General features: G+C 42.8%; 1 protein-coding gene across 3 annotated transcripts in view; it reads left to right on the forward strand.

Annotated features, from left to right (window-relative positions):
* The window catches only part of NHS (NHS actin remodeling regulator), a 343,496-nt gene that overhangs the window by 279,418 nt on the left and 49,848 nt on the right, over nt 1-14,230 (forward strand). For all 3 annotated transcript variants that reach the window (XM_015104813.4, XM_042242434.2, XM_060407382.1), the window contains exon 2: nt 3,575-3,727. In XM_015104813.4, coding sequence (XP_014960299.3) covers nt 3,575-3,727 — 153 coding nt within the window. The remainder of the gene's footprint in view (nt 1-3,574; nt 3,728-14,230) is intronic.

Below are 14,230 nucleotides of genomic sequence, written 5' to 3' on the forward strand. Positions count from 1 at the left end.
ACATGTACAAACGAACACATATGTAACAGAACCAACAGCTTCACAAAACAACACTACATGCGATGCATGCTGGCGTTTTGTTTTCCAGTCTCTTGTATGTCTTTGTTTAAAAAATGCTAGTCCTGATCTGCTGAATGGATTTCACAATCCACTCAAGGGTCATGCCCTGCGGTTTGAAAAAACACAGAATCTCGTCATTTCCGAGGTCTCTTCAGCAGTAGAATCCAATGGCGCTGCTCAGTGCCCACAGGAATTTTCCAAAAACAACAGCTGAGCTGTGACAGATGGATGCGTGCTAACACACTCTGGAGGAAGTGCATGGTGTAGAACATGGCAGCAGAATGACCCACAGATAAACAAGAAAATGATAAACCATTTCCAGGGAGAACGTATAGTGCTACAGCTCTCACAGTGACTCAGAGAATTAGCATCTCGAAGTCACAGAACTGAATGCTGCCCAAGTTAGCTAACATCAGAGACCAGGGACATCCTACCTCTCAGAGAGGCCACAGGCTCCCTGGTTGTAGGCAGCTTTCTTTACAGTTTCCAGAATGTAAGACACCCTACCCCCCACCAACGGCCATCTCTGGTAGCCTCATGTTTGTTTACACGTGACTCACCATGAAGACAGGAAAATAAAAAAGGAAGAAAGCTCCAGACTTTTGTCTTTGAACCCAAGCCTGGCCCCTTCATCTCATCCATTCCCACCACAGCAAGGGGAACTAGAATGTAGTAAGCAGAGACATGTCAAGGAATGAGCATATCATGATCATTTCCTTGGATTCTGTGAAGGCTCTAGGAGCCCTGCTTACGGAGAAGGGGACAGAGGCCCAGAGAGTTCAGTCACCTGCTCTGGACCACTGCTGGCAGGCAGAAACCCCGTCTCTTAATCCCAGAGCCCAGGGCCTTCCCCCAGTGCATCCTGAAGTTTGGTGATGAGTAGAAAAGAGAGGCACAAAGGGCAGACAGGCCTCCTTCAGCCAACAGGAAGGCCAAACCCTGATTCATAAAGATGGGGAACTTGAGTCCTGGGCACAGTCAGTGACTTTGCCCCAGGGCAGAGAACTGTGAGTAGAACCCAGGCTTCCGCTGGTCTTTCTACAGGATGTCGAGTGTGCAAACAGCAGCACCAATAAGTAAACAGTACTCCTAGTGTGAAGCTCCATTTTATTTTAGAAGTTAGAGAAATTTTTATAGGGGAAAAATCGTTCTGGATCCAGGTAGTGCATAAATAAATACACAGCCAGGTTATTCCTATTCCGTCGGTGTTAAAAAAGTCTAGGCTTCTTGACAAGTTCTGACGCTGAGGGCATCCATGGTGGATGCTGTGTCCACAGCGCGGAATGACTGTGGTTCTCTGGAAAAGGCTGCCTGGCAGGGACAGACCGTGGACATCAGGCTCTGGCATTGGGCTTCTCCCTATTGCACACTGCCAAACAGTGTGCGGGCGAGGCCCTGGGGAGGAAGGGACAGAGCAAGAAGGAGAAAGAAAGGAGGAGTTCCACCTGATGATATGTGCAGAGGCACACAGCTGGCGCCTGGAAGATCTGGGGCTGGAAGCAGCTCTGGCTTCCAAGCTGCTGTCTGTTCCCCAAGCAACACTGAGAGACATTGGCCTAAAGGAAGGTTGACTGGGGGAGGGGGATGTGAAGCAATAGTCATATTCCAGAAGTACAAACAGCACTGCAGACAGAGACCAGAGAACCAAAGTGCTGAAAGAATTGTCCACAGGGCAGTGTGACGTCTTTTTAGGCTGAACTTACTGTCTATCCCCTGGGAACTCTGAAGGTCATGGGATTATCTAGACCTTGACAGATAGTGATGTATCAACCACAAGGTTATGGTCACTGGGTTCATCTGAAGTTGGTGTCCACCTGTCTCATGGGAAAGTGAGGTTCATTTCTAAGGACAGGTGGAGGCTTGAGTTTAGTAACTGTTGGGAAATATAAGAATCAGGAGTAAATAGAATCCTGTGCTGAGTCTCTCTGGCCCCCAGTCTGGGGGTAGTACTGGCCACTCTTCGTAGAAAATCACTGGAGCCCGAGTCTCCAAGCCACCAGTGCTCTCTCTGCAGCTAGTCCTTCTCCCAGGATGAAGCATGTGAAAAGGAGGAATTCCCTGGTGGTCCAGTGGCTAAGACTCTGAGCTCCCAATTCAGGGTGCCAAGGTTCGATCCCTGGTAAGGGAATGAGATCCACATATCCTGCTACTAAGAGATCATATGCCGTAAATAAGACCCACTAAGTCATATCCAACTCTTATGACCCCATGGACTATAGCCTGCCAGGCTCCTCTGTCCATGGGATTCTTTAGGCAAGAATACTGCAGTGGGTTGCCATTCCCTTCTCCAGGGGATCTTCCTGAACCCAGAATCAAACCTGTCTCAACTGCATTGCAGGCAGATTCTTTACCGACTGAGCTCTGAGGGAAGCCCTAAATCAGACCCAGCACAGCCAAATCAAGAATTAAAATAAGGACCCCCATGTACCTGTAAGTTACACCTACATCATCACTGTTGCACTGTCCAACCAAGAATCCACATATCCACTACGCACTAATACGGTATGGACCTGGCTTCCTCACTCCCCCGCTCCCTCACCAGGGATCAAACCCATGACCCCTGCACTGGGAACCAAAGTCCTAACCACTACACCACCTAGCAACTCTCAAACGGAAACCTTCTACCCCGCCCCCCACCCAGCTCTGAGAACTTACCCTCAGTTTACAGCTCACTTGGTAAAGAATCTGCCTGCAATGCAGGAGACCCAGGTTTGATTCCTTGATTGGGAAGATCCCCGGAGAAGGATATGGCAACCCACTGCAGTATTCTTGCCTGGAGAATCCCATGGACAGTGGAGCCTGGCAGGCTACAGTCCATGGAGTCGCAAGAGTTGGACACATCTTAGCGACTAAATCACTACCACCAGAGAGGTATATATCCTACTAGTCCTGATGCTCGCATGGTGCTAAGGAGTTCTGCAGGAATGCCAAAGGCGTTGTCATGCCCCTCTCCTCCCCAACACTATGTGTACGTTCCCTTCCTAACACACATCACCCCTGTAATAGGTTATTTAATAAGTTCTTTAATTCTTATGCTCTTACTTAGGTAAAACGAAGGAAGCTGAGCAGTGCTTTGAATGATGGGCATATAGTACAGTGGATAACATATGGCTCAGTGGTAAGGTTTGGGAGATAGGAAGTAAGCCAAGGCACTGATCAGGTAGGCATCAGGAGCAGCTGTGCAGAACTATATAATTCTGAGGCCCTGGACCAGAAGACTGGTCCAGTCCTTCCTCTGGCGCTTCTCTGCCTTCCTACAAGGCAGGACCTCACCCCGCTCTGAGGCCTGGCTCAAAGAGCCAGGGTCTCTTGTCCCTTGCTTTGGGGGTCAAAGGTTGTCCCTGTCTGTACTGGCAACTTGAAACCTTTCTCAAGCTCCTCTGGTCAATGCAGCGGACTGGATTTCCACTGTGCCCAGGCCCCACTCCTGTTCCCCTTTCCACCCCAGGGACAGCACAATGCACAGCTGAAAGCTGCCCCTGTCTAATGCCCTGTTTCCCTCTTGATCTCGCAGCTGTCTCCAACCTGGACGTCGAGAGCAAGCTGAGCGTGTACTATCGTGCACCGTGGCACCAGCAGAGAAACATCTTCCTCCCGGCCACCAGGCCGCCCTGTGTGGAGGAGCTGCACCGCCAGGCCCGGCAGAGCCTGCAAGCCCTGCGCAGAGGTGACTGATCTCGGGCATGGGGGCTTTTGGGGGAGAGAACTTGGAGCTCATCCCCACAAGGGCTTGTTCTGTGTCCTTTTGGTCCCAACACCTCCCCTCGTTAGAGCCAGTACTTTGAAATGCTCCCTTTTCTACCCTGAAATGAAATTCTTGGTTAGTATAACCTGCCTATGGATATAATTAATAATAGCATTATGGCCTGAATATAGCAATAAAGAGAATTTGAAAGGAAAATGGTTTATAATAATACTATTTGCAGCATATAAATGGCCAGACGTGGCAGCACTAAAAGACGTCATGGAGTCAGATGTTTACGCCTATCAAAAGTAGGTTCAGATTAAGTAGAGACAGGAGTCATTCTGATCAAAAAGTACAGAGACGTGAAAGTGGCAAGAGGACACAACCATAGAAACTGGTGCATTCAGCACGCATTAAACATGAACCAAAAAATAAAACACCTCCGGATTACAATTACAAGAGAATTAGGTTTGACTCAGAAATACGTTCTAGGCTTTTCCCTGAAAAGAAGTTCTGGAGTGTTAGCTGTGGAAGCTGGGGGCACTGATTCACTGTTCAGCACTGTCTTCTGCATTGTAGGAGGGCTCCCGTTCTTGGCTCCAGCCTGGTCCTCTATGAACCAGAAGCTTGCCAGGGTGGGGGGCGAGCCTTCTGCTCCTGTTGAGAACCAGTGATGTGATCCATTCTACATCGGAGCACATGGAGGCCGAGGGAGGGCAAGACACCTGTGAGGGTCACACACAGCAGGTTAGGTACAGTGCCAGGCCCAGACCCGAGCTTCCAGAGCCCCAGCCAGACTGACTTTCCTCCACATCATACACTGTCCTAGGGAAGTAAATATTTTCAGTCCTCTCATAGTCCTGTGAAAGTCAGAGATAGGCACGCAGCCTCTTCTTCCACTGCCTGCATTTTCACTGCTGTAAAGCCACTCTACTTAGGACAAGGAGATTAAAACCTGGCATCATCCTTCCAGAGTCCCCCCCATTGGTGTCAGAATTGGGCATGCCAGCTTTTTTGGCCTTTAGATTTTTGCTGTGGAGACATATGGAGTCAGTACAGTCAAGTGTCTTTGTTCCAGATACCCTATGCTCCTTTAAGGAATGGTATTTGGTGAGAGTGTTAACATTCACAGAAAAGGCTTTCATGTTACTGTCAAGACGGAGAAATAAAATGGCAAATGTTTTCAGCTTTTTTCTTCTTCATGTACATGACTTCTCCCTTTTCCCCATCCCTTGTCTTTTTCACCTGTAACAAAAGAGCTCATGTCCTAATATCCCTAATACAATTCTCTCTGGCAGTTGTCCTTGGTTATTAGTAGCTGATACTATCAGCCTTATCATGAAGACTGACCGTCAGCATCCCCTCGACCTACCTCTGGCATTCTTGCTATTCACTTGGATTTGATAGTTGGCTGCAAAGTTCTTTACTGATTTTTTAGTGCCAGCCACCCTCCAGAAAGCTTCCTTAACAACACCTTTCCTGTTCCTCTGTGGCCTGGATTAAGCACTCTTCCCATAAGAGCCTGTGCATCCTCCCATCGTGCCACTTAAAAGCTTATATCATCACCAACCACTTACCGGCCTGTCTTCTACCATCAATCCGTGAACAAGTCAAGGATGAGGAAGATAGAAAAAAAAAATTTTTTTTTGACCGACTGCACTGAGTGGCTTGTGGGATCCTAGTTTCCCAACCAGGGACTGAACCCTGGCCCTCAGCAGTGAGAGTGCTGAGTCCCAACCACTGTACCACTGGGGAATGACCATAGATTTTCTTTTTTATTCAAAGCATTTACCATAACCCTGACATAATAGGTTCTCACTCATAGTAGGTCCTCAATGAATGTTTGTGTACCTGAATCAAATTCTGCAGAAAACTGCTTGAGCACTAGGGGTAGAGAATGATGACCGAGGAGTCTGATCATTCTCACTAAATACTTTTCTGATCCCATCATTGCTGCTGCTGCTGCTCTGCTGCTGCTGCTGCTGCTAAGTCGCTTCAGTCGTGTCTGACTCTGTGACCCCATAGACGGCAGCCAACCAGGCTCCCCCGTCCCTGGGATTCTCCAGGCAAGAACACTGGAATGGGTTGCCATTTCCTTCTCCAATGCATGAAAGTGAAAAGTGAAAGCGAAGTCGCTCAGTCATGTCTGAGTCTTAGCGACCCCATGGACTGCAGCCCACCAGAGTCCTCCGTCCATGGGATTTTTCCAGGCAAGAGTACTGGAGTTGGGTGCCATTGCCTTCTCTGGATCCCATCAGTAGAGAGCTTCAATAATGTTAGCCCTTTAGACGTAATTATTTTTACCCCTTTATTTTTATTCATAAGTCATCTCTGATTAGATTTTTCCGGATTCAACCAGGTAACACTAAGCTGCTCATAAGCCACCACATTTCACTGTGTTGTCAGGTTTGGACTTAATGGCAGAACTAAGGAACAGCAAGTGCCAATATCAATTTTCTCAGAACTTCCTCCTGGGGGGCTGAGAGAGGGATATGGGGCCTCCTGGGGTTTCTACGAAAGACGGAGGAGCTGCATCTTGCCCTCCACACACAGGCTTGCTTCGTGGTTGTCTCCATAGCAAATCTTGGGTGTAGTAGTTTTAATAGCACTGCAGAGAGCCATAAACAGGAATTATAGGCATCATGGAATTAAAAACATGCAGTGTAGAATTGAAATTAGAAAGTGACTTTTTTTAAAAAAACCTTGTCTAAGAAACAGAAGCTTACTGGTGCATTTGACAGAATACCACTTTCGCCATCTGGTGGCCATGACTAATACTGACCTATCTGACAAGCCCTTGCTCACAAATGAGCTTCCCTGTAGGTGCTCTATTTAGACAGTTGGAGTATCCTGAGATCAGAACTGAGAAACCGGCTGCCTTTAAGATCTACTCTGCAGCAATCCCCCCTCAACAAAGTCAACTGAGGGGCCAGGCATTGTGCTAAACCTAGGATGCAGAGAGCGATAGCATGTGGTTCTTGGCACACAAAGAACTCCTGGTCTAGTAAGGGAGAAAGGCAAGTAACCAGGTCATTTCAACCCAGGGCCATGGGGGCTCAGAGCAAAGGCACTAACTGGGCCATGGAGCTTCAGAGAAGGCTCCTCAGAGGAAGCAATGCCTTCATGGAGTTCAAGTTATTAAGCCTCTGATTCTTCTTTTTTTCTGTTTTTTTTTTTTTTTTTCTTAGCAGTTCTTTATGCTCAGAGCCAATAATGGCTTGAAGTGATGCCAATGTTTACATTTGTAAGACAGTGACCGAGAGATTATTATGAGGCTATAAAGAGAGATTTACAGTTTATATTTCCTTCTCTTTCAAGTTTCGGGGCTGGGGTCTACATTTCATTGGTCTAAGGGAATAAGGACCAAGAGTCTACTGCAGTTTCAGGCTCTAGTTGATAAATGGTCTCCCCACACCACCACCAGAAAGAAGTATTAGGGAGCCGTTAATCCGCCTGTCTCCTGCAGGCCTGGGGCACATGAAAGAGATGAGCTTCAGAAAGAGCAAGCAGGGAGAGGCCGAATGGGAAACTGAGTTGATATCTCCCTCCAGACTCTGCCCTTCCTTCTACCTTTTCCCAACCAGCAACACCTATCTTTTACTCTCATTACAATTTTAAGAATGTAGAAGCTTTTCCTCCCACCGCCCATCTAGAAAAGCCAACTTTCTCCTGGTAGAGAAAAATGAGGGTGTGGCACTAGAGGTAGATGCTTTAACATGGCAGACATTTATCTCAAAAAACCTTCCTGGAAGGGAGAGCAAGGTGGCAGAGTGGGACATGGAGCCCACCCTGCTCCACAAATACAGGAAAATTCCAGCTGCATCTGAAATAATTCTCACAACATAGCAGCTAAAAGCCATCAAAAGAGCTCAACCAACCAAAGAGCCCCATATACCTGGGTAGCACTAAAGGAGAGGGACCTGCACCCCTGGGAGAGGGCTGTGAAAGAGAGCTGGTTCCCGCACCTCAGGAACCTCCTTCACTAGCTGGGAGGTCTTCCAGGACAGGGAGCTTCAGGGGTCTAGAGTTTCCAAGAGAGGAGTGTGCCTGTGCTACCTTGCTGCCAAGCAGCAAGGGACGGGCACTGAGCTGCCATGTCACTGCCAGCCAGGGAGGCGCACCTGCTGGTCTGCACAGTGCTAGGTGTGGAAACTCAGGCTTCAGTAGACAGACATGGCGAGAGGACTTGGTTTGGCTATGCAGAGATATCCAGAAGAGCCTGGAGTGTGGTCTGGGCTATAAGTGGAGGCACACACAGAACGGGGCACAGGTCCACCAAAGGAGCCCCAGTCGACACAGGAAGGGCTGTGTGTAGGTCCACCATAGACACCTCATTCTCAGTGTGCTCACAGAGGTGCATGGCTCCAGCCACATCAGACTTTGGGAGCACACACACACACACACACACACACACACACACACACACACACCAGGGCTGACATTGGAACCAATTATCAGTGCTCCCACCACGGGGCACTGCTTCAGTGGGCATTAGGAGCTCATGCTTTGTGAACATGCATACACCGAAGGCAAGGCTGCCACCCGAGCCAATTATCAGTGTTTTCACAGCCAAGACGGGTCTCTGGGTGCTACCAGCATTAGCTGATTTTGTAGACGTGCACACTGGCTGGCAGGATATGTCACAGAGTCATGTGTCCTGGCACACAGCTGAGTGCTCTGGTCTTACCTACCTCACACTACAGCTGAGAACCAGATCTCAGGGTTTCTATTCCAACAACTGGGGAGCAGACCCTGCCCCCAACAGAACTGTGGCAACTACAGAGCAAAGAGGGGGCCCCATCCAACATTACAGTGCAAGCTCTGGACAGCACAGCACCAAACACACCCTTCATCAAGGGAGGATAATGGCCAGCACATGCTGAGGAAAGATGTGGCAGGCATCCATACCAAATACAGCCCTCACATCAAAACTACTCGACTTACATAGTCTGTACCAGAACACTCCTACAGGAAAAGAGCACTTCAAGATCACAGTAGATAACTGTTCCTCCTAAATTCATGGAGTAAGAGAAATATAAGTAAAATGAAAATGCAGAGGAACTACTCCCACTTAAAAAGACTAAGAGAAATTCTCTGAGCAAAACAGACCTTGCCCGTCTACCAGATGCCAAGTTCAAAAAGGAAGTGATAAAAATGCTAAAGATCCCCAGAAAGACTATTGATAAAAAGGCAGATCACTGTAACAAGGAACTAGAAACCATAAGGAAACCAAAATTAGACAACGCAACTGCTGAGATAAAAACCAAGCTAAAGCCAATAAACAGCAGACCAAGTCTACATAGCGGAACAAATAAGTCATCTGGAAGTTAACACAAGGCACCCAATCAGTAGACAGAAAGACAAATGAAAGAAAAAATGAAAGTGACATGTGAGACCTACGAGATAATGTAAAGTATGCCAACCTCCACACGAAAGGGATTCCAGAAGAAGAAAGAAAAAAGGGAATCAAAATGTAGTTGAAGAACTTGTGGCTGAAAACTTCTCAAACCTACAGAAGGAAACAGATATCTAGGTATAGGAATCACAGAGGGTCCCAAATGAGATGAACCCAAACAGATCCACGCTAAGATATATAATTGAAATGGCAAAAGTGAAAGATAAAGAGGGATTCTAAATGTAGCAACAGAAAAACAAAGTCATTTTCAAGGCAGTATAAAAAGGCTATTAGCTGATTCCTCTACAGAAACTCTGCAGGCCAGAAGGGAGTGGCAACATATATCCAAAGCTCCTAAAGGTGAAACTTGCAAAGTACAATACTCTACCCAGCAAGATTATCATTTAGAATAAAAGAAAATAGAAAGAATTTCCCAGACAAGCAAAAACTAAAAGAATAGAGCAATACTCATGAAAATATGTTCAACATTGATAATGACTAGAGAAATGTAAATCAAAATTACAGTCAAATATTGCCTCTCACCAGCCAGAATGGCCATCATCAAAAATTCCACAAACAGTAAATGCTGGAGAGGGTGTGAAGAGAAGGAAGCCCTCCTGCACTGTTGGTGAGAATGTAAATTGGTGCAGCCACTATGGAGAACAGTATGGAAGTTCCTTTAAAAACTAAAAATAGAACTACAGTATAATCCTGCAATCCCACCCCTGGGCATATACTTGGAGAAAAACATGATCTGAAAAGCTACATGCACCCCAGTGTTCATAGCAGTACTGTTCACAATAGCCAAGACATGGAAGAAACCTAAATGTCCATTGACAGAGGAATGGATAAAGAAGCTGTGGTACATACAAAAGAGAAAGAAAGAATGCCATTTGCAGCAGCATGGATGGACCTGGAGATTGTCATACTGAATGAAGTAAGGCAGAGAAAGTGAAATATCATTATGATATCACTTATATGCAAAATCTAAGAAACAGTGATACAAATGAACTTATTTACAAAACAAAAACCAACTCACAGACTTAGAGAATGAACTTATGGTTTACTGGGGAGGGGTGTGGGTAAAGGATAGTTAGGGAGCTTGGGACTAACATGTACACACTGCTGTATTTGAAATGGACAACCAACAAGGACCTACTATATAGCACAGGAAACTGCTCAATATTATGTAACAACCTAATGGGAAAAGAATTTTTAAAAGAATAGCTACATGTATAACTGAATCACTTTGCTGTACACATGAAATTAACACAACATCGTTAACTATATTCCAATATAAAATAAAGGTTTAAAAAAGAATATAGTAATACTAAACCTTATCCTAAAAGAAATATTGAAAGGTCTTCTCTGAGTAGAAAAATAGCAAGAATCTATAGGAAAGGGAAATTCACAACAGAAAAGGTAAATATATGAAAGGACTGAAGATTACTTAGATAAGCCAATACATGCATTAAAAAAACAGTTAAGATTGTGAAAGCAATTAAAACTATAAAGAACAGCAAAAGGATAAACATGAAGATGTAAAATAGGATATCAAAATCACAAACTATGGGAGAGTAAGAAAATAAAGATTTTTTAGAATGTGTTTGAGCTCACATGACTATCAGTCTAAAACAAATAGCTAGAGTTACAGTTTAACACACTTGAAAACCAAGGTAACCACAAATCAGAAGCATACAGTGGTCTCACAAAATCTAAAAAGAAAGGAACTCAAGCACAATGCTAAAGAAAACCATCAAACTACAAAAGGAAAAACAAAAAAGGGAAGACATACAAAATCAACTGGAAAACAACGTTTAAAATGGCAATAAATACATACTATCAATAATTATTTAAATGTCAATAGACTAAATGCTCTGATAAAAAGACATAGAATGACATACTGGATAGTAAAATAAGAACCTACAATATGCTGCCTACAAGAGACACACTTTAGGGTGAAAGAAATACATAGATTGAAAATGAGGGGATGGCAAAAGATACTTCCTGCAAGTGGAAATGTCAAGTAAGGGTAGTGATACTCAGACAAAACAGACTTTAAAACAAAGGCCATGAATAAAGACAAAAAAGGGCACTATATTAATGATACAAGGATCAACAGAAGAAAATTGTCTTCATTAACATATATCCACACAATACTAAAGCTCCTAAATACATAAAACAAATACTAACAGACATAAAAGGAGCAACTGATGGGGATACATTAATAGATTTTTATCAATGGACAGGCTTTCCAGACAGAACATCAGTAAGGCAATAGACACATCTAAATGACACTTTAGAATAGTTAGATGGATTGATATCTACAGGACAGTACATCCAAGGAAACCAGAATACACACTCTTTTCAAGCACACATGGAACATTCTCTAGGACAGACCACATACTAAGATATAAAATAAAGTCTGAACAAATATAAAAGGATAGAAATTATCTCAAGCATCTTCTCTTACCAGAATGGCATGAAACTAGAAATCCGTCACAGAAAGAAAAATGAGGGAAAAATAATTACATGGATACTAAACAACATGCTACTAAAAACCAATTGGCCAACAATGAAAATTAAAGAGGAAATTTTAAAATACCTCAAGATAAAGGATGATAAAAACACAACCATCCAAAATCTTTGGGATCCAGAAAAAGCAGTCCTGACCTGAGAGAAGTTCATAGCAATACAGGCCTTCCTCAAGAAATAAGAAAAATCTCCAATAAACAACCTGACCTTCCACCTAAAAGAATTACAAAAAGAACATTTAAAACTCAGCAGAAGGAAGGAAATAATAAAGATCAGAGAGGAAATAAAATATAGATTAAAAATAAAAAATTAATAAAACCAAGAGCTGTTTTTTTGAAAGAGTAAGCAAAATCAATGAATCGCTAACAAGGCTTACCAATAACGAGAGAGGGGACCCAAATACACAAAATAAGAAATGAAAGAAAAATAATTATCAATATTGCAGACATATAAAAAAATAAGAAAAATACTACGAACAGTAATATACTAACAAAATGGACAACCTAGAAGAAACTGACAAATTTCTAGAAACATACAGTCTGCCACTCAATGAAATGAACAAGAAACAGATAATTTAAATACATTGATTACTAGAAGTAAAATAGACTCATACCTATCCTTCTCAAACTCTTCCAAAAGACTAAACAAAGGGGAACACTCCCCAAATCACTTTATGAAGCCAACATCATCCTGATATCAAAATCAAAGAGACTACAAAAAAGGCAATTACAGCTCAATATCTCTGATACATGTATCAACAGATGCAAAAATCCCCACCAAAATGTTAGCAAATCAATCCAACAACATATAAAAAGGATCATACATCATGATCAATTTGGATTCATTCCAAGGATGGTTCAACATACACACATCAATCAAAGTGATACACCATATGCCATTAAAAAAAGATGGGAACAACATGAGCATCTCAATAAAGTTAGAAAAAGCATTTGATAAAATTTAATATCCATTCATGATAAAAAGTCACATGAAAATGGGTATAACAACATAATGCTGAATAACATCCATTTACAACAAATCCAGAGCTAATACAATACTCAGTGGCAAAAAGCTGGAAGCCTTCCCACTCAATTCTGAAACACCAATATGGATGCCAGCTCTCATCACTTCTATTCAACATAGTATTGGAAGTCCTAGCCACAGTAATTAGATGAGAAAAAGAAATAAAAGGTATCCAAACTGAAAGGGAAGAGATAAAATTGTCATTGTATGCAGATGATATGATACTCTATATAGAAAACCCTAAAGACTCCATATAAAAACTATTAGAATAAATGAATTCAGCAAGGTAGCAGGGTACAAGATCAGTATACAGAAATCTGTTGCGTTTCTTTACACTAACAATGAAATATAAGAGAAAGTAAAACATTTATTGTGTATTTAAAATTGTGTAAAAAAAATTAAATACCTAGGGAAAAAACCTAACCACTGAGGTAAAAGACATATTTAAGAACTATAAAACACTGATACAGGAAATTGAAGGTGATACCAAGACATGGAAAGATCTCCCATGCACTTGTTCTGGAAGAATTAATATTGTTAAAAACAGTCATACTACCCAAAGCTATCTACAGATTTCATGTGATCTTTATCAAATTATCCATGACATTTTTCACAGAGCTAGAACATATAATCCTAAAATTTATATGGAACTACAAAAGACCAAGAATTGCCTTTAGGGTTATCCTCCCAGACTTCAGACAATATTACAAAGCTACAGCAATCAAAACAGCTTGGTACTGTCACAAAAACAGATCAAAAGAACAGAAGAGAAAAAACAGATAGATCAAAAGAACAGAATAGGCAGCCCAGGAATAAACCCACATGCCTACAGTCATTAACCTTCAACAAAGGAGGTAAGAATATACACTAGAGAAAAGACAGTCTTGTCAGTAAGTGGAGCTGGAAAAGCTGGACAGCGTCATGTAAATCAATGAAGTTAGAACACTCCTTCACACCATACACAACAATAAATATAAAATGGCTTAAATACTTAAACATAAGATATAACACCATAAAACTCCTAGAAAAGAACATAGGCAAAACATTCTCAGACATAAATGTCAGTGTTTTCTTAGATCAGTCTCCCAAGGTAAAATAAATAAAAACAAACATAAATAAATAGGACCTAGTGAAGTTTATAGATTTTCCCATAGCAAAGACATAAACAAAAAGACAACCATAAACAAAGAAACCATAAACAAAAGACAACCTACAGACTGGGAAAAATATTTGCAAATAATGAGACCAACAAGGGCTTAGTTCCCAAAATATACAGACATCTCATACAATTTAATATAAAAAAATTCAATAACTAGACGTTTTTCCAAAGAAGACATACAGATGGCCAACAGGCACGTGAAAAGATGGTTAACATGGCTAATTATTAGAGAAATGCAAATCAAAACTACAACAAGGTATCACCTCACACCAGTCAGAATAGCCATCATGAAAAAGTCTACAGATAATAAATGCTGGAGAAGGTGTGGAGAAAGAGTACCCTTCTATCCGTTGTTGTGGATGTAAAGTGCTGC

The sequence above is a fragment of the Ovis aries genome, chromosome X, assembly GCF_016772045.2.
Source record: "Ovis aries strain OAR_USU_Benz2616 breed Rambouillet chromosome X, ARS-UI_Ramb_v3.0, whole genome shotgun sequence".
Lineage (NCBI taxonomy): Eukaryota > Metazoa > Chordata > Mammalia > Artiodactyla > Bovidae > Ovis > Ovis aries.